This window comes from Podarcis bocagei (assembly GCF_964188305.1).
Source record: "Podarcis bocagei genome assembly, chromosome: 8".
NCBI classification, from domain to species: domain Eukaryota; kingdom Metazoa; phylum Chordata; class Lepidosauria; order Squamata; family Lacertidae; genus Podarcis; species Podarcis bocagei.
In genome coordinates, this window is record NC_138133.1 from 85,831,672 (window position 1) to 85,855,973 (window position 24,302).

A 24,302-nucleotide genomic window follows, 5' to 3' on the forward strand; every position below is an offset into this window, starting at 1 on the left:
AAAAAGGAGAGGTGGGCTTCCTCAAGGGAAAATCTCTCAGCAAAATGAGGAAGAACCTTTGCAAAAGAAAAATCAACAACATCACACCATCTTTAAGACTTGTTGTATAAAACTCAAAATATCGCTTAGATGTTTTGTATGAAAGGACTACCCCAACATTTTCTTCGAATGTTCATTTCAGATGAAATTCGATGGAATTCCTACACCTGGACTTGCCACTATGATCACTCCTCTACATGCCTCTGAACATATATCATACATAACAAGTGGCTAATCAATCAAACCAGTTAGCCATAGTCATTTTGGGGGCCAGGGGGATTAGAGATGATAGACCACCTCCTATCCCATGGGTTACTTACTCTACTTTGTTATCCATGAGGAAAGAAAGGGTTATAGCCAGATGGGGAGGTGGTATGGCCCCAGGCACACAATTTTGAGAGGGTGTGAACCAGGTGCCCCAACACAGGTGCCATCTTCCATGGGGATTCCTGTTCTGCCCAGGCATGTTCTGGCAGGCCCTGTCCCCAGCTTCCTGTCCTCCCCTGCCTGCCGCCGGGGGTCTCCTCACTTGGTGCATTGATGCGGCGAGTGAGGCGAGAAAGGGGCGACCCACAGCAGCACAACCTGGCATCAAGCACAGTAAATATTAAAAGCTGAATTCTTCTTTCTCTAACACCTACTTTCTGTGTTGATGCTGGAACATTACCAGGATATGTAGCAAAATTAGCTGGTGATTCAGTTTCCTCTTTCGTTTCCCACTTAATTATTTTGCTAACTAGCTTATTATGTGTTAGAGGCTGTTCTAGCTACAACTGTAGCTTGGGTTTCTTGGGGGACCAGTACATTTTATGGGCTATTCCATGATGGATGATTACAAGGTAAGCACTCTTAAACAAAAGCTCCCTTTTAGTTGCTTACATGATGCTGATTTAGGTCCCTGTTTGCTGATACTGTGGCAATTTCCCTCTGCGTGTTTTCATGAGTTAGGGTGGGGCTTGACACTTATAGCAGCTTGTAGAAGAGAAAAGGGGAGGTTGGCTGTCCAGTTCAGCCATTTACACTCCCAAACATTCTAAAACGCTAAAACCAAACGAGGTTAAGCAAGGAAGTTTTTGAGGATAATGTGTAAAGAAATATATATATTCCAGATACATAGAATCATAGAATTGTAGAGTTGGAAGGGACCCCGGAGGTCTTCTGATCCAACCACCTGCAGTGTAGATTTTCATCCAACCTCTGCTTAAAAACCTCCAAGGTTAACAATAATAATTCATTATTTGTTTCCCCAGCCACTCTGGGAGGCTTCCAGCAAAGATTAAAAATACATTAAAATGTCACACATTAAAAACTTCCCTGAACAGGGCTGCCTTCAGATGTCTTCTAAATGTCAGGTAGTTGTTTATCTCTTTGACATATGATGGGAGGGCGTTCCACAGGGAGGGCGCCACTACCTGGTTCCCTGTTACCTCGCTTCTCACAGTGAGGTAACCACCAGAAGGCCCTTGGACGCTGGTCCTCAGTGTCCGGACAGAACAAAGTGGGTGGAGACACTCCTTCAGGTATAGCAGCTCTTCTTGTCAGAAAGTTCTTCCTGATAGTTGGAATCTCCTTTCTTGCAACTTGAAACCATTGGGTCATGTCCTGTCTCTGGAGCAGGAGAAATCAAGTTGGATCCATCATCCATGTAACAGCCCTTTAATATAACAAGGGTGCTGTACTAGATAACCCTTGGGGTCTCATCCAACTCTACAGTTCTATGATTCTGTTCTCCTCTCTCACTTCTCTCAGTCTCCTCTGCCCCTGGCTAAACATGCCCAACTCCCTCGCCTGTTCCTCATAAGGCTTGGTTTCCAGACCCCTGATTATCTTTCTCTCTCTCTCTCTCTCTCTCTCTCTCTCTCTCACACACACACACACACACACACCCTGCACATATTCCAGCTTTTCAACATAATTCTTAAATTGTGGCACCCAGAACTGGACACAGTATTCCAGGTGTGGTTTGACCAAGGCAGAATAGAATGGAACTATTACTTCCCTTGATTAGGAACTATACAGTTTCTAGGCTGTTGATGCAGCCTAGAAAGCAGTTGCTTTTTCCTGCTACACCACATGGCTGACGTGTGAAGCTTTTGGTCTACTAAGACCCCTAGATCCTTTTCAAATGTACTAGTGGAAAGACAGGTTTCCCTCATCTTATATATGTGCAACTGGTTTCTCCTACGTAAGTGTAGAACCTGAAACTGGTCCCTATTGAAATTCATTTTGTTTGGGTCCAGTTCTACAATCTGTTAAGGTCATATTGAATGCACCATAAGAGTATCTCATGCACTGTGCTATTATATAATGTTCACCAATGTTACCTCCTTTGATTCAGTACGTATATTTGGTTTGTGAAATTGCAACGCATTTTATTAAAATTAAACTACCTTATATTTGCATTCTTTCTTTTCCTTGACCTCTTTGCTCAGTTGCTATAAACAACTAATCTGTTAAACCAAAAGTAGCCTCTGTAACTGGATTCTAATTGAAATTTTATTTTCTCTAACATAAATCCTCTTTTTCAAAAAAAAATATGAGAAGAATATATCTATACGACTGTGGTAAGTGCACATAAAAAAGTAATGTCATGTTCAGTATTAGCACTGTATACATTAACTTCAACACACCTAAGAATGAAGATGTGGTACAGCATATGTGATTAATACAGGACCATAACTTCATCTTATAGTCTGCATATGGGATAGGTGGAGATTTCCATTTTGGGTTCTCTCAGTTTCTCACATTTTGAATTCTCTACATTTCTGCAACAATCTGTATTAAAAAGAAATAACTTCATGTAATATTAAAAAAATATGTTAGTGTGACTTTCTTTTTTAAAAAAATGTAATGTTTGTGCTGTTTTGAAGAATGAACACACTTTAACAAGCATATTGCCATAATACACGCATTTTTTGGAAACACTTTGGTTGGAGAACTGCATCCAAAAATGTGGGTAAATTTGAATTTCAAAGCAAATGTTGTTTTGCATATTGGCTCAGGAAGTTTAAATTGGATAATGTCTAAGTAAAATGCAAGGAGATTCAAATCCCCCCCAACGACTAGTTCTGCAATTATGAAAAGCATCATTGCAACATTAAATCAGATTAACTTGATCATTCAGTTGGATTAACATAATCCAACAATTTTGGATTGAGGAAAAAATGGTGCTTTCTCTTTATTTGGAAATGTCTTTGAATTTGTAGTTTTCCAGGAAAACCTCTAGGAAAAATGTTTTCCCTGTTTTGAGAATCATTTCCTAACTGATAATGTTTGGGTATGATATTGCCATGCTTTGAAACTCAAAGTTCCCTTATTCTGTGATAAGATATCAACTTATTTGTTTCAAAAATTGAAAAGCTATTGGCAGGATTTAAATAAACATTTACAACTTTATTTAGAGAGAACAAGAAATACAGTTAGTGATAACAGAACATTATGTATAAACAGCAGAATGTAACATTTGGTGTAATAAACCAGAACTGGAACTTGGGGGAAGTCAACAGGGAGGGGGAAACTAGAAAATGGATGTTAAATGATGTCATTGAATATTTCTTACTAGAAAAGAAAGCCAATAACAATTATTTTTTTAAAAAAATTGAAAAGCTACCAACCAGCTTATTTTGAAGACTCACGAAAACTGTGTAGTGCCTTAGCTACACAGGTGTTGAACTAGACAATAAGAAAATCAAATTATCTCTTTGAAATTGGATAATCCTAACTTTTGAAGATAGTTGATGCTATAGTTAGTGTATATCCAAAAAAGATTTCCTGTTATCTCTTCCAGGATAGAGAATGAAAAGCCAAGTCACTCTTCTGGAGATTCAGATGATGGCTCCACTGTTTCATTGAAGTTAACCCAAAGCATTGCCAACAGTGCCTTTATCATCATCTGCATGTTGGGCTTCCTGGGGAATGGAATGGTCATCCGGCTTCTGGGCTTCCACATTAAGAGGAATCCTTTCACCACCTACATCCTGAACCTCTCCATCGCTGACTTTGGTGTCCTTGCAGCTCTCCTGGCTATTATTTTGCCTGTTGTAACTTTCTATGAGAAATCTCATGTTGCTGTTTTGTTTAGAAAAGTATTATATGAACTATTTTTCTTCACGTATTCTGCGGGCCAGTTTCTACTGACCGCCATCAGCATTGACAGGTCTGTGGCTGTCCTCTTCCCACTTTGGCATCGATGCCACCGACCAGCACGTTTATCCACCATTATTTGTGCCCTGATATGGACCCTCTCTTTCCTGCTCTCAGGCATTCACCTTACTCTCCTACTGACTCAGAGCTTTCCAAACTCTAACCTAGTGTACCAGCTTATTGTAAATGCCCTCATTTGCACTCCTCTGATGATCACCTCCACTCTGGTACTGGCCCTCAAAGTCTGCTGCAAATCAGAGCAGAAGCAACGCGGGAAGCTGCTCACCACCATTTTGCTTGCACTTCTTTTCTTCCTCATCTTTGCTTTCCCACTAAATGCCATTTACACTGCCATCTATTTTAATGAGAAGAATATGATTCTAGTGGAGGTTGGTTTTGTGTGTGCCTCTCTGAATAGTAGTGTCAACCCGCTGATCTATTTCCTGGTTGGGAGGAGGCAGAGGAAGGGCCAGTCCAGGGTCTCCATGAAAGCTGCACTCCAGAGGATTTTCAAGGATGAGGAGGACTGTGTGGAACAGTCAGAGTCCAGAACTGAAAACTCAGTTTTGGAAGAGTCGAAGTCTGGAACAGTAAACTCAATTACGATGGCTCCCTTGAAGGCTTAAGACAAGAAATGTCAACTTCTGTATTACAGTGGTACCTCTGGTTATGAACTTAATTTGATCTGGAGGTCCATTCTTAAGCTTAAGCTGAAACCATTCTTATCCTGAGGCGCTCTTTCGCTAATGGGGCCTCCCACTGCATGCACACCTCCAGAGAGCGCTTTCCGTTCGCATCCTGGGGCCGAGTTCACAACCAGAAGCAGCTACTTCTGGGTTTGCAGAGTTCGTAACCTGAAGCGTTCGTAACCAGAAGCGTTCGTAACCAGAGGTACCACTGCATCATGATCAGCATGGTGTATAGACAATAATCTGTTGTCTGAATGTCTTGTAATGTCTTTCTATTGTCGAAAGCAGGAGTTTCACTTTAGGAGTTCTGCATTTTAATGTTTGCTTTGGAAAGAGCACTATTGTGAAGATGGAGCTTGGATGGAAAATATGTGTGAGCATAGATTTCTTCAACCCTATATTGTCCAATGGGTTGGGCTTCTCTCTCCATGAACAACTGTCATAATGTTTTTTGGAGTTACAGCCAAACCAGAAGCAACTTTAGTCCACATTGCTTAAAAGTGTGGATCTAGTAGACTCATTTTGAGTGGCATGATTCAAATTGATTAATTTTTTGTTGTATCTATTTCAACAACCCCAAGTTTGAGAGTCTGTAGCACGAATGTTATAAAGATATGCTGATCTGTTGTGGAACAACCCCATTGAAGAAGATAACAATAGTTACTCGGACCTTATTGCCAGTTGCAAAGGGGGTCCTGTAGCAATTCGAGCTTCAGGGCCCCCAAAATGTAGATCCACCACTGATAGCCACCACCATACCTATAGCCCCTTGCTCATGCTGACTGTGGTGGCAGCTGTGGGGCACATCAGGAACTGATTTCTTCTGATCTCTTCCAGGGAAGAGTTTTTTTAATATGGACATTGAGTTGCCGGCTTCCTTGAAGTTAACCCTAAGCATTGCCAACAGCATCCCTGTCATTATCAGCATATTTGGCTTCCTGGGGAATGGAAGAGTCATCCACCTTCTGGGCTTCCACATTGAGAAGAATCCTTTCACCACCTGCATTCTGAACCTCTCCATAGATGACTTTGGTGTCTTTACAGCTCTCCTCAGTATTATTTTGCCTGTTGTAATTCTCTATAGGGAATTCTATTCTGTTTATGTGAATAAAATATTATTGTTTGAACTATTTTTCTTCACATATTCTGTTGGCCAGCTTCTACTGACAGCCATCAGCAATGATACGTCTGTGGCTGTTCTCTTCCCACTTTGGCAATGCTACAGTCCAACACATTTATTCACCATTATCTGTTTCCTTTTTTCTGGAATTCACTTTACCCTTTCTAAATGCTCCTATTGCTCTATCCCAGCATCTGCCAATCTAGCAGTTCAAAAGCAAATAGATAAATAAAAAGGTACCGCTGCAGCAAAAAGGTAAATGGCATTTCTGTGGGCTCTGGCCCTCGTCACAGTGTTCTGTTGCAGCAGAAAATGTTTAGTCATGCTGGGCACATGTCCCAGAAAACTGTCTGTGGACAAACCGTGACTCCCTTATCCTGCAAAGCGAGATGAGTGCTGCACCCCATAGCCACTTTTGACTGGACTTAACTGTCCAGGGGTCCTTTACCTTTACCTCTACATATTGTCCATAAAATGAGATTTAGACTAGGAGTTCCAAGTTGAATTATTTCCTTTGGAAAGAGGAATCCTTTCCAAAGGAAACAGATTTATGCATGAGCACATACTTCTCCACCCCTATAAAATCTAAAGGGTTGTGCTAAATCTTCTTTCTCAGTGCCTCCCCCACTATAATGTTGACTGGAGTTCCGGCCCATAGACAGCAGTGGGACATCATGGCATGACATAGCCACCACCATAACTACAGCCCCTTGCTCATGCTGCCTGAGGTGGCAACCATGGGGCAGGCACAAGCTTGCAGCTATATAGTGATCAGGCCCGATCCCAACTAGTGTTGACTATAGTGTGAGTTCAGAATCCACCAGGTCCCTTTGTATCTCAGCTCATTTCTATCTCCAGGAAGCCTGGGAAGCCCTCTGGATAATAGTTCTACCCACTATTATATTGCCAGGCACAAGAGGAAGCTCTTTGCCAATGGGGGGGGGACTATAGGGTCACTCCTTGGGCAGAGTCCAAGGGACCAGAGGCTTGGAATGCACATATACCACGAGCGGATCGTAGAAATGACTTGAAAAGTAGATTGTATTTGAAAGAAATCAGTTCCGAAGAATAGACTGGACATTGCCCATATTAATGCACAAACAATTGCAGACAGGTGTTCTGGACGGTGGCATCTGTACCAGATTGGGAAGACAACCAAGAGACACTTCTCGACACTGATGGCTGTCAGGAGATATCCGCTCGTGGTATATGTGTAAAAAAGCAGAGCATGCGATATGGAGTCTAGGGAATTAGGATCACTTTTATTCAAAGAGAAAGCGAAAACTGCCGCAGAAACAAGGACACAAACATCAGCAACAGCCAAGTTCAAGATGTAGGTGGTGATGGTGTTCTTCTTAAGAATGAAGCAGATAAAATAGATGACGATTGCATTCCCCACCAGACCACATATAAATATTATAAGGATGATGAGAATACCAAAGAGCAGTAGGCAGTCTATGAACGAAGAAAGCTCAGATTCAAAATCATCTTCTGGGAATGTTGAAGGGCTGAATTTTCCAGAGACCCTATCAGTGGTGTGTGTTAAAATAAGTGATACTGCTGTGCTCAGCTCTGTCATGATGAAATCTCTTCCTTTGGATTCTACCTGATTTTTCCTTTACCTACACAACTGCTGCAAGCAGAAAGGATGAAGATCAGAAGAAATCATCACTAAAGGGCAGTTAAAACACATACCTAATGCATAGCAGTATATCTTTTTCCTTAACTGAAGTTTCTCCACGCATACTCTCCAGGGCTTATCCCAAGGCAGTCACTCATAACCTCATTTATGTCTCCTCACTCAAACCATAATTAAGAGCTATTTGGGAGGAATAACAAAATAAGATTACACATGAACATAACATATTTAGAACAAAATATATTCAAAGCCCTGAATTGTACATTGTGGCTTATGAATCTGAGGAAAATAAGAAGATCAATTTTTTGTGAAAATGAAAACCACATTTGGGTGATTTTCCATGATGTTTTTAACATTTCAAACTGTTTCAAGTTCATTGCATACACTGCCTTGAGCAGTCACATAAAAAGGTAAACATATTTTTTAAAAAAATATTAAAAATAACACTCCCGAATGCTTTCTGAATAATATCTATAGATGGCTTCCTAAGCATGTCTACTCAGAAGTAAGTTTCAATTAACAAGTTCTACTTAACTTGGTGGGAACTTACTTTGCATAGTAAGTGCACTTAGGACACTAAAGCATAATATCCCAGTCTACTCATGGAAGTCTCATTGAACTAAACAAGATTTAATTTGCAAGTAAGTGGCAATTTGCAAAGCTTATAACTTTTTTTAAAAAAGTAGCACTGGAAAGAGATTAAGTTTTTGGCAATACTCACCTGCTGAAGCTTCAAGAAGAATTAAAAGGGTTGGGTGAAGCAAAGATGAGGCACAACTTTCCAAATGCATATGAATTTGACTTCTGGTTACACAATCTTTGCTTACCCCTCCTCTAAGATGCTATCTAGGCCAACGGTTGAGGCTGTTTATCAGACTGCAACCCAAGGGAAGCATGTAGGACAGAAGAGAACTTGTGCACACGTTTTGAGATAGTACAATTTGTAACAAGCCTTCCCTAATCTGGTGCCCTCCAAATGTTTTGGGCTACAACTCCCATCTGGCTGTGCTGGATGGGACTGTTGGGAATTGTAGTACAAAACATGGTGGTCACCAAGTTGGAAAAAGAAAGTAGTAGAGAAGATTATGTTGGCAAATGTTGTCCCTATTTTCCAAAAGGGGAAAAGAGAGGACCCAAATAATTACCGCCCAGTCAGTCTGACATCAATACCAGGGAAGATTCTGGAGCAGATCATTAAGCAAACAGTCTGTGAGCATCTAGAAAGGAATGCTGTGATACCAATAGTCAGCATGGATTTCTGAAAAATAAGTCATGTCAGACCAACCTGATCTCATTTTTTTACAGAATTACAAGCCTGGTAGATGAAGGGAACGCAGTGGATGTAGCCTACCTTGATTTCAGTAAGGCATTTGACAAGGTGCCCCATGATATTCTTGTAAAGAAGCTGGTAAAATGCGGTCTTGACTATGCTACCACTCAGTGAATTTGTAACTGGCTGACTGACCGAACCCAAAGGGTGCTCATCAATGGTTCCTCTTCATCCTGGAGAAGAGTGACTAGTGGGGTGCCACAGGGTTCTGTCTTGGGCCCAGTCTTATTCAACATCTTTATCAACGACTTGGATGATGGACTCAAGGGCATCCTGATCAAATTTGCAGATGACACCAAACTGGGAGGGGTGGCTAACACCCCAGAGGACAGGATCACACTTCAAAATGACCTTGACAGATTAGAGAACTGGGCAAAAACAAACAAGATGAATTTTAACAGGGAGAAATGTAAAGTATTGCACTTGGGCAAAAAAAATGAGAGGCACAAATACAAGATGGGTGACATCTGGCTTGAGAGCAGTACATGTGAAAAGGATCTAGGAGTCTTGGTTGACCACAAACTTGACATGAGCCAACAGTGTGACGTGGCAGCTAAAAAAGCCAATGCAATTCTGGGCCTCATGAATAGGAGTATAGCATCTAGATCAAGGGAAGTAATAGTGCCACTGTATTCTGCTCTGGTCAGACCTCACCTGGAGTACTGTGTCCAGTTCTGGGCACCACAGTTCAAGAAGGACACTAACAAACTGGAACGTGTCCAGAGGAGGGCAACCAAAATGGTCAAAGGCCTGGAAACGATGCCTTATGAGGAACGGCTAAGGGAGCTGGGCATGTTTAGCCTGGAGAAGAGGAGGTTAAGGGGTGATATGATAGCCATGTTCAAATATATAAAATGAGGTCACATAGAGGAGGGAGAAAGGTTGTTTTCTGCTGCTCCAGAGAAGCGGACACGGAGCAATGGATCCAAACTACAAGAAAGAAGATTCCACCTAAACATTAGGAAGAACTTCCTGACAGTAAGAGCTGTTTGACAGTGGAATTTGCTGCCAAGGCGTGTGGTGGAGTCTCCTCCTTTGGAGGTCTTTAAGCAGAGGCTTGACAACCATATGTCAGGAGTGCTCTGATGGCGTTTCCTGCTTGTCAGGGGGTTGGACTCGATGGCCCTTGTGGTCTCTTCCAACTCTATGATTCTATGATTCTATGATTATAAAGTAAGTATCTTAATTATGGGGTGGGGGGGCGTTGTTCTTTTAACGGAAATTATCTAACTTCATCTGCCATGGTATTTGATTTGATGATCAAACTACTCAGGAAACAATGCCTTTGGAGACCTGGAAACTACAACTAATCCAGAATGTGGCAGAATGGGGACCTGATCATATAAGAAGCATGCTATGGATTGGGACTCTGTGACAGCTTTTTCTTCAAAAGAGAAGTATTATCAAACCCTAAATGATACAATAATTTGTATCTGTGCATACTAAAAGTATCCATGTCAACAACAGTATTCAATGTATATAGAACCTTTTAAATTAATCCATAAAGCTGGATTGATTAAGACAAGCCAATACAATGTTTTCTTTACATAAGCATTGTGTTTCAAGATTGTGAATGGGGCATAGTGATGTACAAGTCTGCTATGCAGGCCTGGCCTGTCTCCAAAGGATGTTACAAAAATACCTTTTATTCCCATTTCAATAAGCTCAATTGGAGTAGGGAAAATCAGGTATATTGTAGGGCCTGTTCTAATGTTACTGGAACCAGCAGAAGTGAGGATATTTGTCACAGTTCTCCCATGCAATGCGATCCTAGTCACATTTCATGGGGAGAGTCCTTTACGAGTGTGCTTAGAATTGCAGGTTATACTTCACTCCAGTGGAGAGTTTTGTTCTCTAACCTGGAGAGTCTGTTCATGTGAGAAATTGCTGTGTTCACCTTTTTATTGGGAAAAGACACACACAAGTTCAAATCACAGTAATGTCCCAGAATATGCCAACTTCTTCTCATTTCTGGCAAGGACCTCATAATTGTCTCAGGCCAGGCATATAGTTTATGCCTGGCCTGAGTGACCTAGCCACTGTGATCCATGCGACGGTCACCTCCAGACTGGATTATTGTAACTCGCTCTACGTGGGGCTGCCCTTGAGACTGACCCAGAAACTCCAGCGGGTGCAGAATGCCGCGGCGAGACTCCTTCTGGGGTCTTCGCTGCGAGAGCACATTCATCCGGTATTATACCAGCTGCACTGGCTCCCGGTGGAGTACAGGATCAGGTTTAAGGTGCTGGTTTTAACCTTTAAAGCCCTATACGGCCTAGGACCCTCGTACCTACGGGACCGCCTCTCCTGGTATGCCCCACAGAGAAACCTACGGTCTGCAAATAATAACATCCTCAAGGTCCCAGGCCTCAGAGAGGTTAGGCTGGCCTCAACTAGAGCCAGGGCCTTCTCGGCTGCGGCTCCAATCTGGTGGAACGCTCTGTCACAAGAGACTAGGGCCCTGCGGGACCTGACATCTTTCCGCAGGGCCTGCAAGACAGAGTTGTTCCGCCAGGCTTTTGGTCAGGGCGCAGCCTGACTCCCTCCTCTGGCAACCTGCACAGAATTTTGCTTAATTGGTTGCCATCAATTTGATTTAATTAATTTTTATAATGAAATATTTTTAGATTGTGTGATTATTTGACTGATTATTTGATTTTTTGTTAGCCGCCCTGAGCCCGGCTTCGGCTGGGGAGGGTGGGATATAAATAAAATTTATTATTATTATTATTACATATTGTCAGAGCTGCTTGAAGATCCTAGCTCACAGAGGATCACGCTAGCCAGCGATCATTAAGTAAAAGTCTTTATTGAATTGCAGTTTCCATTCTCACGCTGCTGCGCGCAACTCTACGTCTAGTAGCTAGATCGGCGAAGCTCCGTCTGAGTCTCCGCCCCTTGTGCACCAACTTAATATCCTAGCCCTGCTCCACCTTTTCCGCCTGACTGTCCTCCTCTGGGTCCCTCTACCCCCCGGGGTTTCTTCCTTCCTGGATTCTTCTGACGCTGACCCGGACCCTCCTGCCTCCTTGCGCCGGGCTTTAGGACCTGGTTCCCTTTCCGGGCTGCTTACTGCGCCGCCTTCCTCTGCATTTGAACTTGGCGTGCGCGCCCAACCTTCCACTTTCCTCTTAACCGTTTCTTCGCTCCCCGATGGAGGTGTGGCCACTCCTGACTCATGCCCTCCCTCCTGTGGTGAGCTGCCAGCGCTTGCCCCCTGGCTCCCTTCTTCTTCCCTGCTCCCTGGCGGTGACGCTGGTCCCGATTTCCAACTGCTCTCCCCTGAGTCCCCTCTGGCTCTATCTTCCTGGGGTGCCCCCCTAGACTCCCCCCTTGCCCTGGCCACTGGTGCTCCTTTCTGTGAATCCTCTGATTCACTGGAAAGACTAGGAGATCTCGGGTCGTCGTCATCACTCATCTTTTCTTCTGCCTCCTCCCCTTCGCTCTCTGTTTCCTCCCTTGGCCTTGCCTCTGCTCCTAAATCCCTGACACATATGCAAAATGACTTCACATTAGCTTAATAGGTATTAGTTGGAAGAGAGGAGGCACTGTACAAGCTATCAGCTTCCTAAACATTCATCTGTTGGCTTCTTTTGCCAAACATGTGCAGCTCCCCAAGCATGTAGGTTTGTAGCAGTGCAGTTTTGTGCTGGCAGACATTCAGTCAGACCCCAACTCTTCAGTCAGTTCAGTCCTTTACTGACAGCTCCAAAACATTAAGGCAATTTCACTATATACAGACTTCCCCTAGATCCCTAGTAGAAGGTACAGGCTTCAAATGCAAAGCAAGTACAACTCAGAGCATATATACAGCACAGAATTCAGTATTAATTTGCGAAGCAAGCATGCAATGTACAGCCCCCTCTTAATAGACCTAAGATGACCACATCCTTGGCCAGTTACCTGGTCACAGTGACCTGCTTGGCTGGTTGCCAAGTCAGTGTCCTTCAGACACTAATCACAAGACCTGCAGGTGAAAGATAGGGGAAGCATGTGCACCAGATGGGCAGGGTATAAATAAATTATTATTATTATTATTATTATTATTATTATTATTATTATTATTACAACAATTAAAGGAATCTCAACACCATCCTCTGATCAGCTTTCTGACCATAAGGCATGCTCACTGAATCAAAACACAAAAAGACCATATCAAATACTTGCCATCAACTGTTATAGTATTATCTTGAATAGAGTAGCTCCACATGTGTTCACTGATTAGTTTATCACATGTCTACCACAAACGGACAGAGTCATCAGATGTCATTGTCTAATCATTGCCTCTCCCTTACTCAGTTCATTAGGTAGAATTTGTGACTGTATTTGGCTGGGCTCCACCACCATTTTTGCAACATCCATCTGGTTCCCTTCACTAGCACCTGCTTCATCCTTGAACATCCTTCCAAGCACATCCTTCAAGAGCTCCCTGGATTGTCTCTCCCAACCAAGTAATATATCCTTGGGTCAATGATGCTGTTGAATGGCAAATATAATGAAGAAGAGGAGAGCGGTCAATAAATCTGTGTGCACCTTTGGTGGCTGACATCTGTGTGAGCTACATCAGATCTTGATGAAAGGGGTCAGCATGGAGCCAAACATAAAGGGGGGGGGGACCCAGAAAGTTCACAATGCTAATAATCATTGGACCCTGATGAAGTAGAAGCGTCATTCCAGAAAGTAGGTTAGACAAAACCCAGAACAAGGATGATACAACAGCAGAATAGGCTGGTAGATGGCATGAGTAGCAAATGAAAGGTGGAAAAGGTACACCCACAGCCAATCATGAAACATCAGAAGCATTCCTATTCACGTTCCTAATGGACAACCAGTTAATCCAATACTACCATATGAGGAGGGTGGGCAGACTGCTGCATTTAATTGATGAAGCCATTAGCCTAAATAAGGCTATGCCTGCCCTACTCCCATTGGTCCATTCTGACCACATGAGACTCTCTCTCTCTCTCTCTCTCTCTCTCTCTCTCTCTCTCTCTCCCACACACACACACACACAATATCATAGATGCCAGGTAGCACCATGCTTTTCACCCTTGCAAGGGGTGCTCCTATCAAGGGGGAAACACTCACATCAAAGCAACAGAGGAGAAAAATCATGCACTTCTCTGAATTTTGCAGTGCAGGTATAGTTCAAAACACATTACATAATGTACACAAAAATATATTCTATGAGAAAGCATGCATTTATAAGCATTTTTAGTTGAAATGCATAGAAAAACATACAGCAACGCGTATTTTAGGCAGGAAATCTGTACACAACGTGTATTTTAGGGAAACTGAGTACAAAAGTGCAGACAATTTAAATGTGAAATGTTTGTTTCTCTTGTTTTTAAGGGGACAGAAACAGATTTAGGACTGAGCTATCTTATGAAACTAACACAGAACAGAAACAGGCTGACTTTGTTCATCCTTATTTGGAAATCATTGCTCTCCAGAAGCTTCTTGGTGCTTTATTATGTGCCGGGAACACATATGTCAGATTCTTTCAATTCCACGTTTCCCGTTTCCCTCAATGACAAAGCAAAGCAAAGGATGAATGGTGATTCTGAAAGCAGTAAGGAGAAATCAAAGCAACATAAGAAGAAGAATGGATGTATAACCTAAACAGGCTATGAAGTACAATATTCTAAATGGAATAGCAAAGGAAATGAAGGAAGTGAGAGTGAGCAGTAACGGTCCCATAAAACATTATTGGCTGATCTTGTGAGCTGCAGCACATCTTGGTGAACCTAATCAATGTAGAGACAAGAAGAGCGATGATAAGGGCATTCTTGGTACAGATTATCCTGATAATTGTGGAGAAAACATTCATATGACAAAAGATGGCAAAATAGCTTTGCTCTTCCAGGCAACAAGCCAGAAGTGGGCCAGAGCAGCCATGAAGCCAAACCAGAAATGTATTCTGACTGGGCAAAACAATCCTAGATTGGAAAGCAAGCCACACTGGGCTGTCCAGTATAAGCAAACCAAAGGAGGTAAATTACTGGCCTATTTAGTGACAATGATCTTGTTGGTCATTTTTGAGAGTGCTCGGTGACAGAAGCACAAAAGGGAAGAAGTTGAAGTCAACAACAGCCAAGTTCAGCAAGTTAGGCGATCAAGGGAGTACTTTTCTTGGTGCAGATGCACAAAACATATGTTCAGAAACCAGATGGCAATTCCAGTCTTCACCAATGGAAACAGAAGTGGATTTAGGAAAGCACAACCAGTTTGCCAGCACTGGGCACCAAGCCAAGAGGGCACTGGAAGAAGAAGAAGAGGAGGAGGAGGAGGAGTTTGGATTTGATATCCCGCTTTATCACTACCTGAAGGAGTCTCAAAGCGATTGACAATCTCCTTTCCCTTCCTCCCCCACAACAAACACTCTGTGAGGTAACTGAGGCTGAGAGACTTCAAAGAAGTGTGACTAGCCCAAGGTCACCCAGCAGCTGCATGTGGAGGAGCGGAGACGCGAACCCGGTTCACCACATTACAAGTCTACCACTCTTAACCACTACACCACACTGGGGCAAGGATGACTTGGAACAGAAGATGAGAGGCAGAGGGAGCGAAAAGTTTTGAGAATTGCACAGGGGGCCACTGAAATTTTAGACCCCAAAGTCCACCACTGCTCCAAACATGCACATAAAAATGCCGGTGCTGTGGAGGATTGGTAAATAACCACAAGTATTGTCATAGTACAATGTTCTCCATTGTTTCCTCCTCCCTTGCACATAAGGGGAAAGTGGCTTCACTACATCAAGGTCTTCATGAAATTGCTGGTATTTCACTACAATTTGTAATTCATTACAATGATACCTGAAGGCCTTTTCAGGACTGGTCCTGAGACATTTTGCTGCTAGAGGCTATCCCCAGACATATCTGAGTTGGCATCTAAGAACATTGCATCCTTGCTTTAGGATCAACTCCATTCCTTTGTTTAAGGCAACTTTCCCCAACCTGCTGCCCTCCAGATGTTTGGAACTACATCTCCCACTCCCATCCAGCACAACATGGTGGGAGTTGTAGTCCAAAAAATCTGGATGACATCAGACTGGAGGAGGCTTGTTTGAAGTCATGCGATCTCAGAACTTGTGTTCAATTTATTTTCCTCTCTCGACCCTGATAACTTTAGCCTGATAAACCGTTACAACAGTTGGCTGAGATACCATCATAGAGGAAGGGGCAAAGAAGACTGTGTAACCAGAGTTATTTCTTATATGCATTGTGCCTCTTCTATGAAGCTCTTCTTTATTTTGCCCAAAATGTTTTCCTGCATTGCAGGGGGTTGGAGTGAATGATCCTTAGGGTCCCTTCAGACTCGACAATTCTATATTTTTATTCTTCTTCTTGAAGCTGTAGCAGGTGAGTAGTGCTAATTTCTTTCCTGGGCTACCTATAATAAGTGAGTTAGAAGCTTTCCATACTGGAATTGTGTAGGCACTTACTTTTAGTGATTATCCCTTCTGATCCTCATCCCTTCTGCTTGCAGACATAGTGCAGAGAACGGGGAAGAAGGAAGAACCCAAAAGAAAAGATTTCATTATGGCTGAGCAGAGCACAGCAGCATCACTTGGTTTAACCATTGATGGGTTTTCTGGAGACTACAACCCTTCAGCATTCCCAGAGGAAGATGATGAATCTGAACTTGCTTCCTTCATACATTACCTGTTTCTCTTTGCCTGTCTTTTCATTATTACCCTTACAATATTCATATGTGGCCTGGTGGGGAATGCAATTGTCATCTGGTTTCTCTGCTTCATCGTGAAGAAGAATCCCATCACCACCTACATCTTGAACTTGGCTGTAGCTGATTCCTGTGTCCTTGTAACTTTAGCACTTGCAATTTCAGCTAGCTTTTGGGATGTAGGAGGAATTTCCTCTGGGCTTGGTATTGAACTGTTTATTTCCACACATGCCATTAGCTTATATCTACTGACAGCCATCAGTGCCGAGAAATGTCTCTCTGTTGTCTTCCCAATCTGGTATCGATGCCACCGTCTAGAACACCTGTCTGAAATTGTTTGTGCATTAATATGGGCAATGTCCATTCTGGTCTTTGGAATCTATCACTTTTTAATTTCAACTGAATCTGCAGACTTTGACATAGTGATTTGTGTCATTCATATGATAAACTCTGTATTTTGCACACTTGTTGTGGTCATCTGTACTGTGATCCTTTTCATCAAGGTCTGGTGCAGTTTACATCGACGCCAACGAGGCAAGTTCTACACAGCACTCTTGCTTGCTCTTCTTTTCTTCCTCATTTTTGCTGTTCCACTCAGTGTCATAATATCTGTTAAATGTTTACTTGCTGATATTAATATAATAACGGCATTATTTGGAGTAGTATCTGCTGTTATCAACAGCAGTGTTAATCCATTCATTTACTTCTTAATTGGAAGGAAAAAGATGCATCGATCCAGAGAACCCTTGAAGGTGGTGCTGGAAAGAGTTTTTAGTGACAAAGCTGATTGCAGAGAAGATCGGAGTCTTCCAGCCGCAACAGATTCAATGATGATGACTCCTTAAGTCTCTCCTTGTAAGCTAAGCTGTGGGGATGGCATTAGAGATGACCAACAATATAGGTTTATTCTAAAAAAAAAAAAGGTCTGTAGATTCACGTTTTTCTGCTTCATTTCTGCAACTTATAATCATGGGTGTTTATCTCTTAATGTGTGCTTCTTTAGTTTTTATACTTGTAATTTGCTTAGTAGCCAACATGAACATCAGATGGCATAAAAATTAATAAAGAAAAATTAATCATTCACCAAGTGGGATTTGTTCAAATACCAAGGGCTCCAAGGCTTCAAAGACATAAGCAGGATTCATTTCAACTCCATCCCTTTGGAAGCTCTGCACACCCTTGGGGTGAAAGTGAATTTAACACACCTGGTCATTAGGTGGGAAGCTTGAACTGCTGTAAAAGCCATCTGGTCTCCTGGCAGAACCTCCTGTATCTCCAATCCAACCTGGTTTCACCACAAATAATATTGTTACAGGTTTCTGGGGGAACAAGGTATCCCCAGATCCCTGTGTGTCAGATTCCCTCCTATATATTCCTGGATATGTTCTGGGAAGAGGAAAGAGAACAAAGGTGAGAACTACATGAGTGCAGGCTGCAACCTAGAGACTGGCGAGCATAGCTGACTGCTCTGGACTCCAGCTGACTGAAGCTATGAGAGAAGCAGCAAGAGACACTCTTGGGGAGGGAGGTTCTGCAGTCCCTCCAACTAAGCTCAGGTGTAAATATGAGTAAAGAAACCACATTCCTTAAAGACTCTGCAGACTCCACTGCAGAAGTTCCACTGTATCCTTTGGCTGTAATCCATTATCTTTGTGCTATGAAAACTTAAACTACCTGATGTGTCCATATTGAACAACTTGTGCTCACACAACTACAGGGCCATCTGTTCTAATCTTTTCCAAATTTGCTGGCAACCTTAAATACACAAGGGTAGTCAAGAAAAAAAGAACATCGTTACAATGATACCTGAAGGCCTTTTCAGGATTGGTCCTGAGACATTTTGCTGCTAGAGGCTATCCCCAGACACATCTGAGTGGCCATCTAAGAACATTGCACCCTTGCTTTAGGATCAACTCCATGCCTTTGTTTAAGGAACTTTCCCCAACCTGCTGCCCTCTAGATGTTTGGAACTACATCTCCCACTCCCATCCAGCACAACATGGTGGGAGTTGTAGTCTAAAAAATCTGGATGACGTCAGACTGGAGAAGGCTTGTTTGAAGTCATGCCATCTCAGAACTTGTGTACAATTTATCTTCCTCTCTCGACCCTGATAATTTTTGCCTGATAAACCGTTACAGCAGTTGGCTGAGATACCATCATAGAGGAAGGGGCAGAGAAGACTGTGTAACGAAAGTTATTTCTTATATGCATTGGGAGTCTTGTGCCTCTTCTATGAAGCTCTTCTTTATTTTGCCCAAAATGTTTTCCTGCATTGCAGGGGGTTGGAGTGACTGATCCTTAGGGTCCATTCAGATTCGACAATTCTATATTTCTATTCTTCTTCTTGAAGCTGTAGCAGGTGAGTAGTGCTAATCTCTTTCCTGGGCTACCTATAATAAGTGAGTTAGAAGCTTTCCATACTGGAATTGTGTAGGCATTTACTTTTAGTGATTATCCCTTCTGATCCTCATCCCTTCTGCTTGCAGACATAGTGCAGAGAACGGGTAAGAAGGAAGAACCCAAAAGAAAAGATTTCATTATGGCTGAGCAGAGCACAGCAGCATCACTTGGTTTAACCATTGATGGGTTTTCTGGAGACTACAGCCCTTCAGCATTCCCAGAGGAAGATGATGAATCTGAACTTGCTTCCTTCACATATTACCTGCTGCTCTTTTTCTTTCTTTTCATCCTTACAATATTCATATGTGGCCTGGTGGGGAATGCAATTGTCATCTGGTTTCTCTGCTTCATCGTGAAGAAGAATCCCATCACCACCTACATCTTGAACTTGGCTGTAGCTGATTCTTGTGTCCTTGTATTTTTAGCATTTTCAATTTCAGCTAGATTTTCGCATGTAGAAGGAATTTCCTCTAGCCTGGGTTTTGAACTGTTTATTTCCACACATGCCATTAGCTTATATCTACTGACAGCCATCAGTGCCGAGAAATGTCTCTCTGTTGTCTTCCCAATCTGGTATCGATGCCACCGTCTAGAACACCTGTCTGAAATTGTTTGTGCATTAATATGGGCAATGTCCATTCTGGTCTTTGGAATCTATAACTTTTTCATTTTAACTGAATCTGCAGACTTTGACATAGTGATTTGTGTCGTTCATATGATCAGCTCTGTATTTTGCACACTTGTTGTGGTCATCTGTACTGTGATCCTTTTCATCAAGGTCTGCTGCAGTTTACATCGACGCCAACGAGGCAAGTTCTACACAGCACTCTTGCTTGCTCTTCTTTTCTTCCTCAATTTTTGGTGTTCCACTCAGTGTCATAATATCTGTTAAATGTTTACTTGCTGATATTAATATAATAATGGCATTATTTGGAGTATTATCTGCTGTTATCAACAGCAGTGTTAATCCATTCATTTACTTCTTAATTGGAAGGAAAAAGATGGATCGATCCAGAGAACCCTTGAAGGTGGTGCTGGAAAGAGTTTTTAGTGACAAAGCTGATTGCAGAGAAGATCGGAGTCTTCCAGCCACAACAGATTCAATGATGATGACTCCTTAAGTCTCTCCTTGTAAGCTAAGCTGTGGGGATGGAATTAGAGTTGACCAACAATATAGGTTTATTCTTTAAAAAAAGGTCTGTAGATTCGTGTTTTTCTGCTTCTTTTCTGCAACTTATAATCATGGGTGTTTATCTCTTAAGGTTTGCTTCTTTAGTTTTTATACTTGTAATTTGCTTAGTAGCCAACATGAACATCAGATGGCATAAAAATTAATAAAGAAAAAATAATCATTCACCAAGTGGGATTTGTTGAAATACCAAGGGCTCCAAGACTTCAAAGGCATAAGCAGGATTCTTTTCAACTCCATCCCATTTGGAAGCTCTGCACACCCTTGGGGTGAAAGTGAATTTAACACACCTGGTCATTACGTGTGAAGCTTGAACTGCTGTAAAAGCCATCTGGTCTCCTGGCAGAACCTCCTGTATCTCCAATCCAACCTGGTTTCACCACAAATAATATTGTTACAGGTTTCTGGGGGAACAAGGTATCCCCAGATCCCTGTGTGTCAGATTCCCTCCTATATATTCCTGGATATGTTCTGGGAAGAGGAAAGAGAACAAAGGTGAGAACTACATGAGTGCAGGCTGCAACCTAGAGACTGGCGAGCATAGCTGACTGCTCTGGACTCCAGCTGACTGAAGCTATGAGAGAAGCAGCAAGAGACACTCTTGGGGAGGGAGGTTCTGCAGTCCCTCCAACTAAGCTTAGGTGTAAATATGAGTAAAGAAACCACATTCCTTAAAGACTCTGCAGACTCCACTGCAGAAGAAGTTCCACTGTATCCTTTGGCTGTAATCCATTATCTTTGTGCTATGAAAACTTTCACTGCCTGATGTGTCCATATTGAACAACTTGTGCTCACACAACTACAGGGCCATCTGTTCTAATCTTTTCCAAATTTGCTGGCAACCTTAAATACACAAGGGTAGTCAAGAAAAAAAGAACATCGTTACAATGATACCTGAAGGCCTTTTCAGGATTGGTCCTGAGACATTTTGCTGCTAGAGGCTATCCCCAGACACATCTGAGTGGCCATCTAAGAACACTGCACCCTTGCTTTAGGATCAACTCCATGCCTTTGTTTAAGGAACTTTCCCCAACCTGCTGCCCTCTAGATGTTTGGAACTACATCTCCCACTCCCATCCAGCACAACATGGTGGGAGTTGTAGTCTAAAAAATCTGGATGACGTCAGACTGGAGAAGGCTTGTTTGAAGTCATGCCATCTCAGAACTTGTGTACAATTTATCTTCCTCTCTCGACCCTGATAATTTTTGCCTGATAAACCGTTACAGCAGTTGGCTGAGATACCATCATAGAGGAAGGGGCAGAGAAGACTGTGTAACGAAAGTTATTTCTTATATGCATTGGGAGTCTTGTGCCTCTTCTATGAAGCTCTTCTTTATTTTGCCCAAAATGTTTTCCTGCATTACAGGGGGTTGGAGTGAATGATCCTTAGGGTTCCTTCAGACTACAATTTTATATTTCTATTCTTCTTCTTAAGCTGTAGCAGGTGAGTAGTGCTAATCTCTTTCCTGGGCTCCTATATAAAATGAGTTAGAAGCTTTTCATATTGGAATTGTGTAGGCACTTACTTTTAGTAATTATCCCTTCTGATCCTCATCCCTTCTGCTTGCAGACATAGTGCAGAGAAGGGGGAAGAAGGAAGAATCCAAAAGAAAATATTTCATTATGGCTGAGCAGAGCACAGCAGCATCACTTGGTTTAACCATTGATGGGTTTTCTGGAGACTACAGCCCTTCAGCATTCCCAGAGGAAGATGATGAATCTGAACTTTCTTCCTTCACATATTACCTGCTGCTCTTTTTCTTTCTTTTCATCCTTACAATATTCATATGTGGCCTGGTGGGGAATGCAATTGTCATCTGGTTTCTCTGCTTCATCGTGAAGAAGAATCCCATCACCACCTACATCTTGAACTTGGCTGTAGCTGATTCTTGTGTCCTTGTAACTTTAGCATTTTCAATTTCAGCTAGATTTTGGGATGTAGGAGGAATTTCCTTTGGGCTTTGTATTGAACTGTTTATTTCCACACATGTCATTAGCTTATATCTACTGACAGCCATCAGTGCCGAGAAATGTCTCTCTGTTGTCTTCCCAATCTGGTATCGATGCCACCGTCTAGAACACCTGTCTGAAATTGTTTGTGCATTTATATGGGTAATGTCCATTCTGGTCTTTGGAATCTATCACTTTGTCATTTCAACTGAAAATGCAGACGTTGACATAATGATTTGTGTCATTCATACTATCAACTCTGTATTTTGCACACTTGTTGTGGTGATCTGTACTGTTATCCTTTTCATCAAGGTTTGCTGCAGTTTACATCGACGCCAACGAGGAAAGTTCTACACAGCACTCTTGCTTGCTCTTCTTTTCTTCCTCATTTTTGCTGTTCCACTCAGTGTCATAATAGCTCTTCAACATCTTCTTCCTGATATTAATATAATAACAGCATTATTTGGAGTAGTATCTGCTGTTATCAACAGCAGTGTTAATCCATTCATTTACTTCTTAATTGGAAGGAAAAAGACGCATCGATCCAGGGAACCCTTGAAGGTGGTGCTGGAAAGAGTTTTTAGTGACAAAGCTGATTGCATAGAAGATCGGAGTCTTCCAGCCGCAACAGATTCAATGATGATGACTCCTTAAGTCTCTCCTTGTAAGCTAAGCTGTGGGGATGGCATTAGAGATGACCAAGAACATAGGTTTATTCTAAAAAAAAGTCTGTGGATTTGTGTTTTTCTGCTTCTTTTCTTCATCTTTTAATCATGGGTATTTATCTTTTAATGTTTGCTTCTTTAGTTTTTATACTTGTAATTTGCTTAGTAGCTAACATGAACATCAGGTGGCATACAATTTAATAAAGAAAAAGTAATCATTCACCAAGTGGGATTTGTTGAAATACCAAGGGCTCCAAGACTTCAAAGGCATAAGCAGGATTCTTTTCAACTCCATCCCTTTGGAAGCTCTGCACACCCTTGTTGTGAAAGTGTGAATTTAACACACCTGGTCATTACGTGTGAAGCTTGAGCTGCTGTAAAAGCCATCTGGTCCCCTGGCAAAACTTCCTGTATCTCCAATCCAACCTGGTTCCACCACAAGTAATATTGTTACAAGGTATCCCCAGATCCCTTTGTGTCAGATTCCCTCCTATATATTCCTGGATATGTTCTGGGAAGAGGAAAGAGAACAAAGGTGAGAACTTCATGAGCACAGGCTGCAACCTAGAGAATGGCTAGCATAGCTGACTTCTCTGGACTCAAGCTGACTGAAGCTATGAAAGAAGCAGCAAGAGACACTCTTGGGGAGAGAGGTTCTGCACTCCCTCCAACTAAGCTCAGGTGTAAATATGAGTAAAGAAAACACAGTTCTTAAAGATTCTGCAGACTCCACTGCAGGAGAAGAAGTTCCACTGTATCCTTTGGCTGTAATCCATAATAATAATAATAATAATAATAATAATAATAATAATAATAATAATAATAATAATAATTTATTATTTATACCCCGCCCATCTGGCTGGGCTTCCCCAGCCACTCTGGGCGGCTTCCAAAAGAATATTAAAATTCTATAATACATCAAACATTAAAAGCTTCCCGAAAGAGGGCTGCCTTCAGATGTCTTCTAAAAGCCTGGTAGTTGTTGTTCTCTTTGACATCTGGTGGGAGGGTGTTCCACAGGGAAGGCGCCACTACCGAGAAGGCCCTCTGCCTGGTTCCCTGTAATTTGGCTTCTCGCAGTGAGGGAACTGCCAGAAGGCCCTCGGTGCTGGACCTCAGTGTCCGGGTAGAACGATGGGGGTGGAGACGCTCCTTCAGATATACTGGACCAAGGCCGTTTAGGGCTTTAAAGATCAGCACCAACACTTTGAATTGTGCTCGGAAACATACTGGGAGCCAATGTAGGTCTTTCAAGATCAGTGTTATGTGGTCTCTGCGGCCGCTCCCAGTCACCAGTCTAGCTGCCGCGTTCTGGATTAGTTGTAGTTTCTGGGTCACCTTCAAAGGTAGCCCCACGTAGAGCACATTGCAGTAATCCAAGTGGGAGATAACCAGAGCATGCACCACTCTGGCGATGCAGTCCGCAGGCAGATAGGGTCTCAGCCTGCATAC

The 24,302-nt window shown here is 42.4% G+C and overlaps 4 protein-coding genes and 1 pseudogene across 5 annotated transcripts; 4 read left to right on the forward strand and 1 right to left on the reverse strand.

The window, feature by feature from the left end:
• Positions 1-835: 835 nt before the first annotated feature.
• Positions 836-5,998, forward strand: LOC308593406 (mas-related G-protein coupled receptor member H-like). Its single transcript, XM_081205720.1, has 3 exons — positions 836-878; positions 2,581-2,603; positions 3,827-5,998. The coding sequence occupies exons 1-3, from the start codon at positions 849-851 to the stop codon at positions 4,806-4,808; spliced, it is 1,035 nt and encodes a 344-aa protein (XP_081061846.1). The 5' UTR covers positions 836-848; the 3' UTR covers positions 4,809-5,998.
• On the reverse strand, positions 5,762-8,383 carry LOC308593638 (mas-related G-protein coupled receptor member B4-like; the record flags this gene model as incomplete). Its single annotated transcript, XM_081206086.1, has 3 exons — positions 8,352-8,383; positions 6,999-7,624; positions 5,762-5,966 (listed from the first exon to the last, which is right to left on the reverse strand). The coding sequence occupies exons 2-3, from the start codon at positions 7,568-7,570 to the stop codon at positions 5,762-5,764; spliced, it is 777 nt and encodes a 258-aa protein (XP_081062212.1). The 5' UTR covers positions 7,571-7,624; positions 8,352-8,383.
• A 7,450-nt stretch (positions 8,384-15,833) lies between these two features.
• Positions 15,834-17,827, forward strand: LOC308593290 (mas-related G-protein coupled receptor member H-like). Its single transcript, XM_081205505.1, has 2 exons — positions 15,834-16,322; positions 16,450-17,827. The coding sequence occupies exon 2, from the start codon at positions 16,503-16,505 to the stop codon at positions 17,487-17,489; it is 987 nt and encodes a 328-aa protein (XP_081061631.1). The 5' UTR covers positions 15,834-16,322; positions 16,450-16,502; the 3' UTR covers positions 17,490-17,827.
• Positions 17,828-18,280: 453 nt separating this feature from the next.
• Positions 18,281-20,349, forward strand: LOC308593291 (mas-related G-protein coupled receptor member H-like; annotated as a pseudogene). The gene is made up of 2 exons (XR_014013343.1): positions 18,281-19,004; positions 19,132-20,349. The product of XR_014013343.1 is annotated as a mas-related G-protein coupled receptor member H-like (transcript).
• Positions 20,350-21,235: 886 nt separating this feature from the next.
• On the forward strand, positions 21,236-23,309 carry LOC308593292 (mas-related G-protein coupled receptor member H-like). The gene has a single exon (XM_081205506.1). The coding sequence runs from the start codon at positions 21,859-21,861 to the stop codon at positions 22,837-22,839; it is 981 nt and encodes a 326-aa protein (XP_081061632.1). The 5' UTR covers positions 21,236-21,858; the 3' UTR covers positions 22,840-23,309.
• Positions 23,310-24,302: the final 993 nt, after the last annotated feature.

Excerpts from the sequence above, each read along its gene's own strand:
- LOC308593290 (XM_081205505.1), top strand. The coding sequence starts at position 16,503 with ATGGCTGAGCAGAGCACAGCAGCATCACTTGGTTTAACCATTGATGGG.
- LOC308593292 (XM_081205506.1), top strand. The coding sequence starts at position 21,859 with ATGGCTGAGCAGAGCACAGCAGCATCACTTGGTTTAACCATTGATGGG.
- LOC308593406 (XM_081205720.1), top strand. The coding sequence starts at position 849 with ATGGGCTATTCCATGATGGATGATTACAAG. Across the intron at positions 879-2,580 it reads CCATGATGGATGATTACAAG|AAGAATATATCTATACGACT; the intron begins GTAAGCACTCTT and ends AAAAAATATGAG. Across the intron at positions 2,604-3,826 it reads AATATATCTATACGACTGTG|GATAGAGAATGAAAAGCCAA; the intron begins GTAAGTGCACAT and ends TATCTCTTCCAG.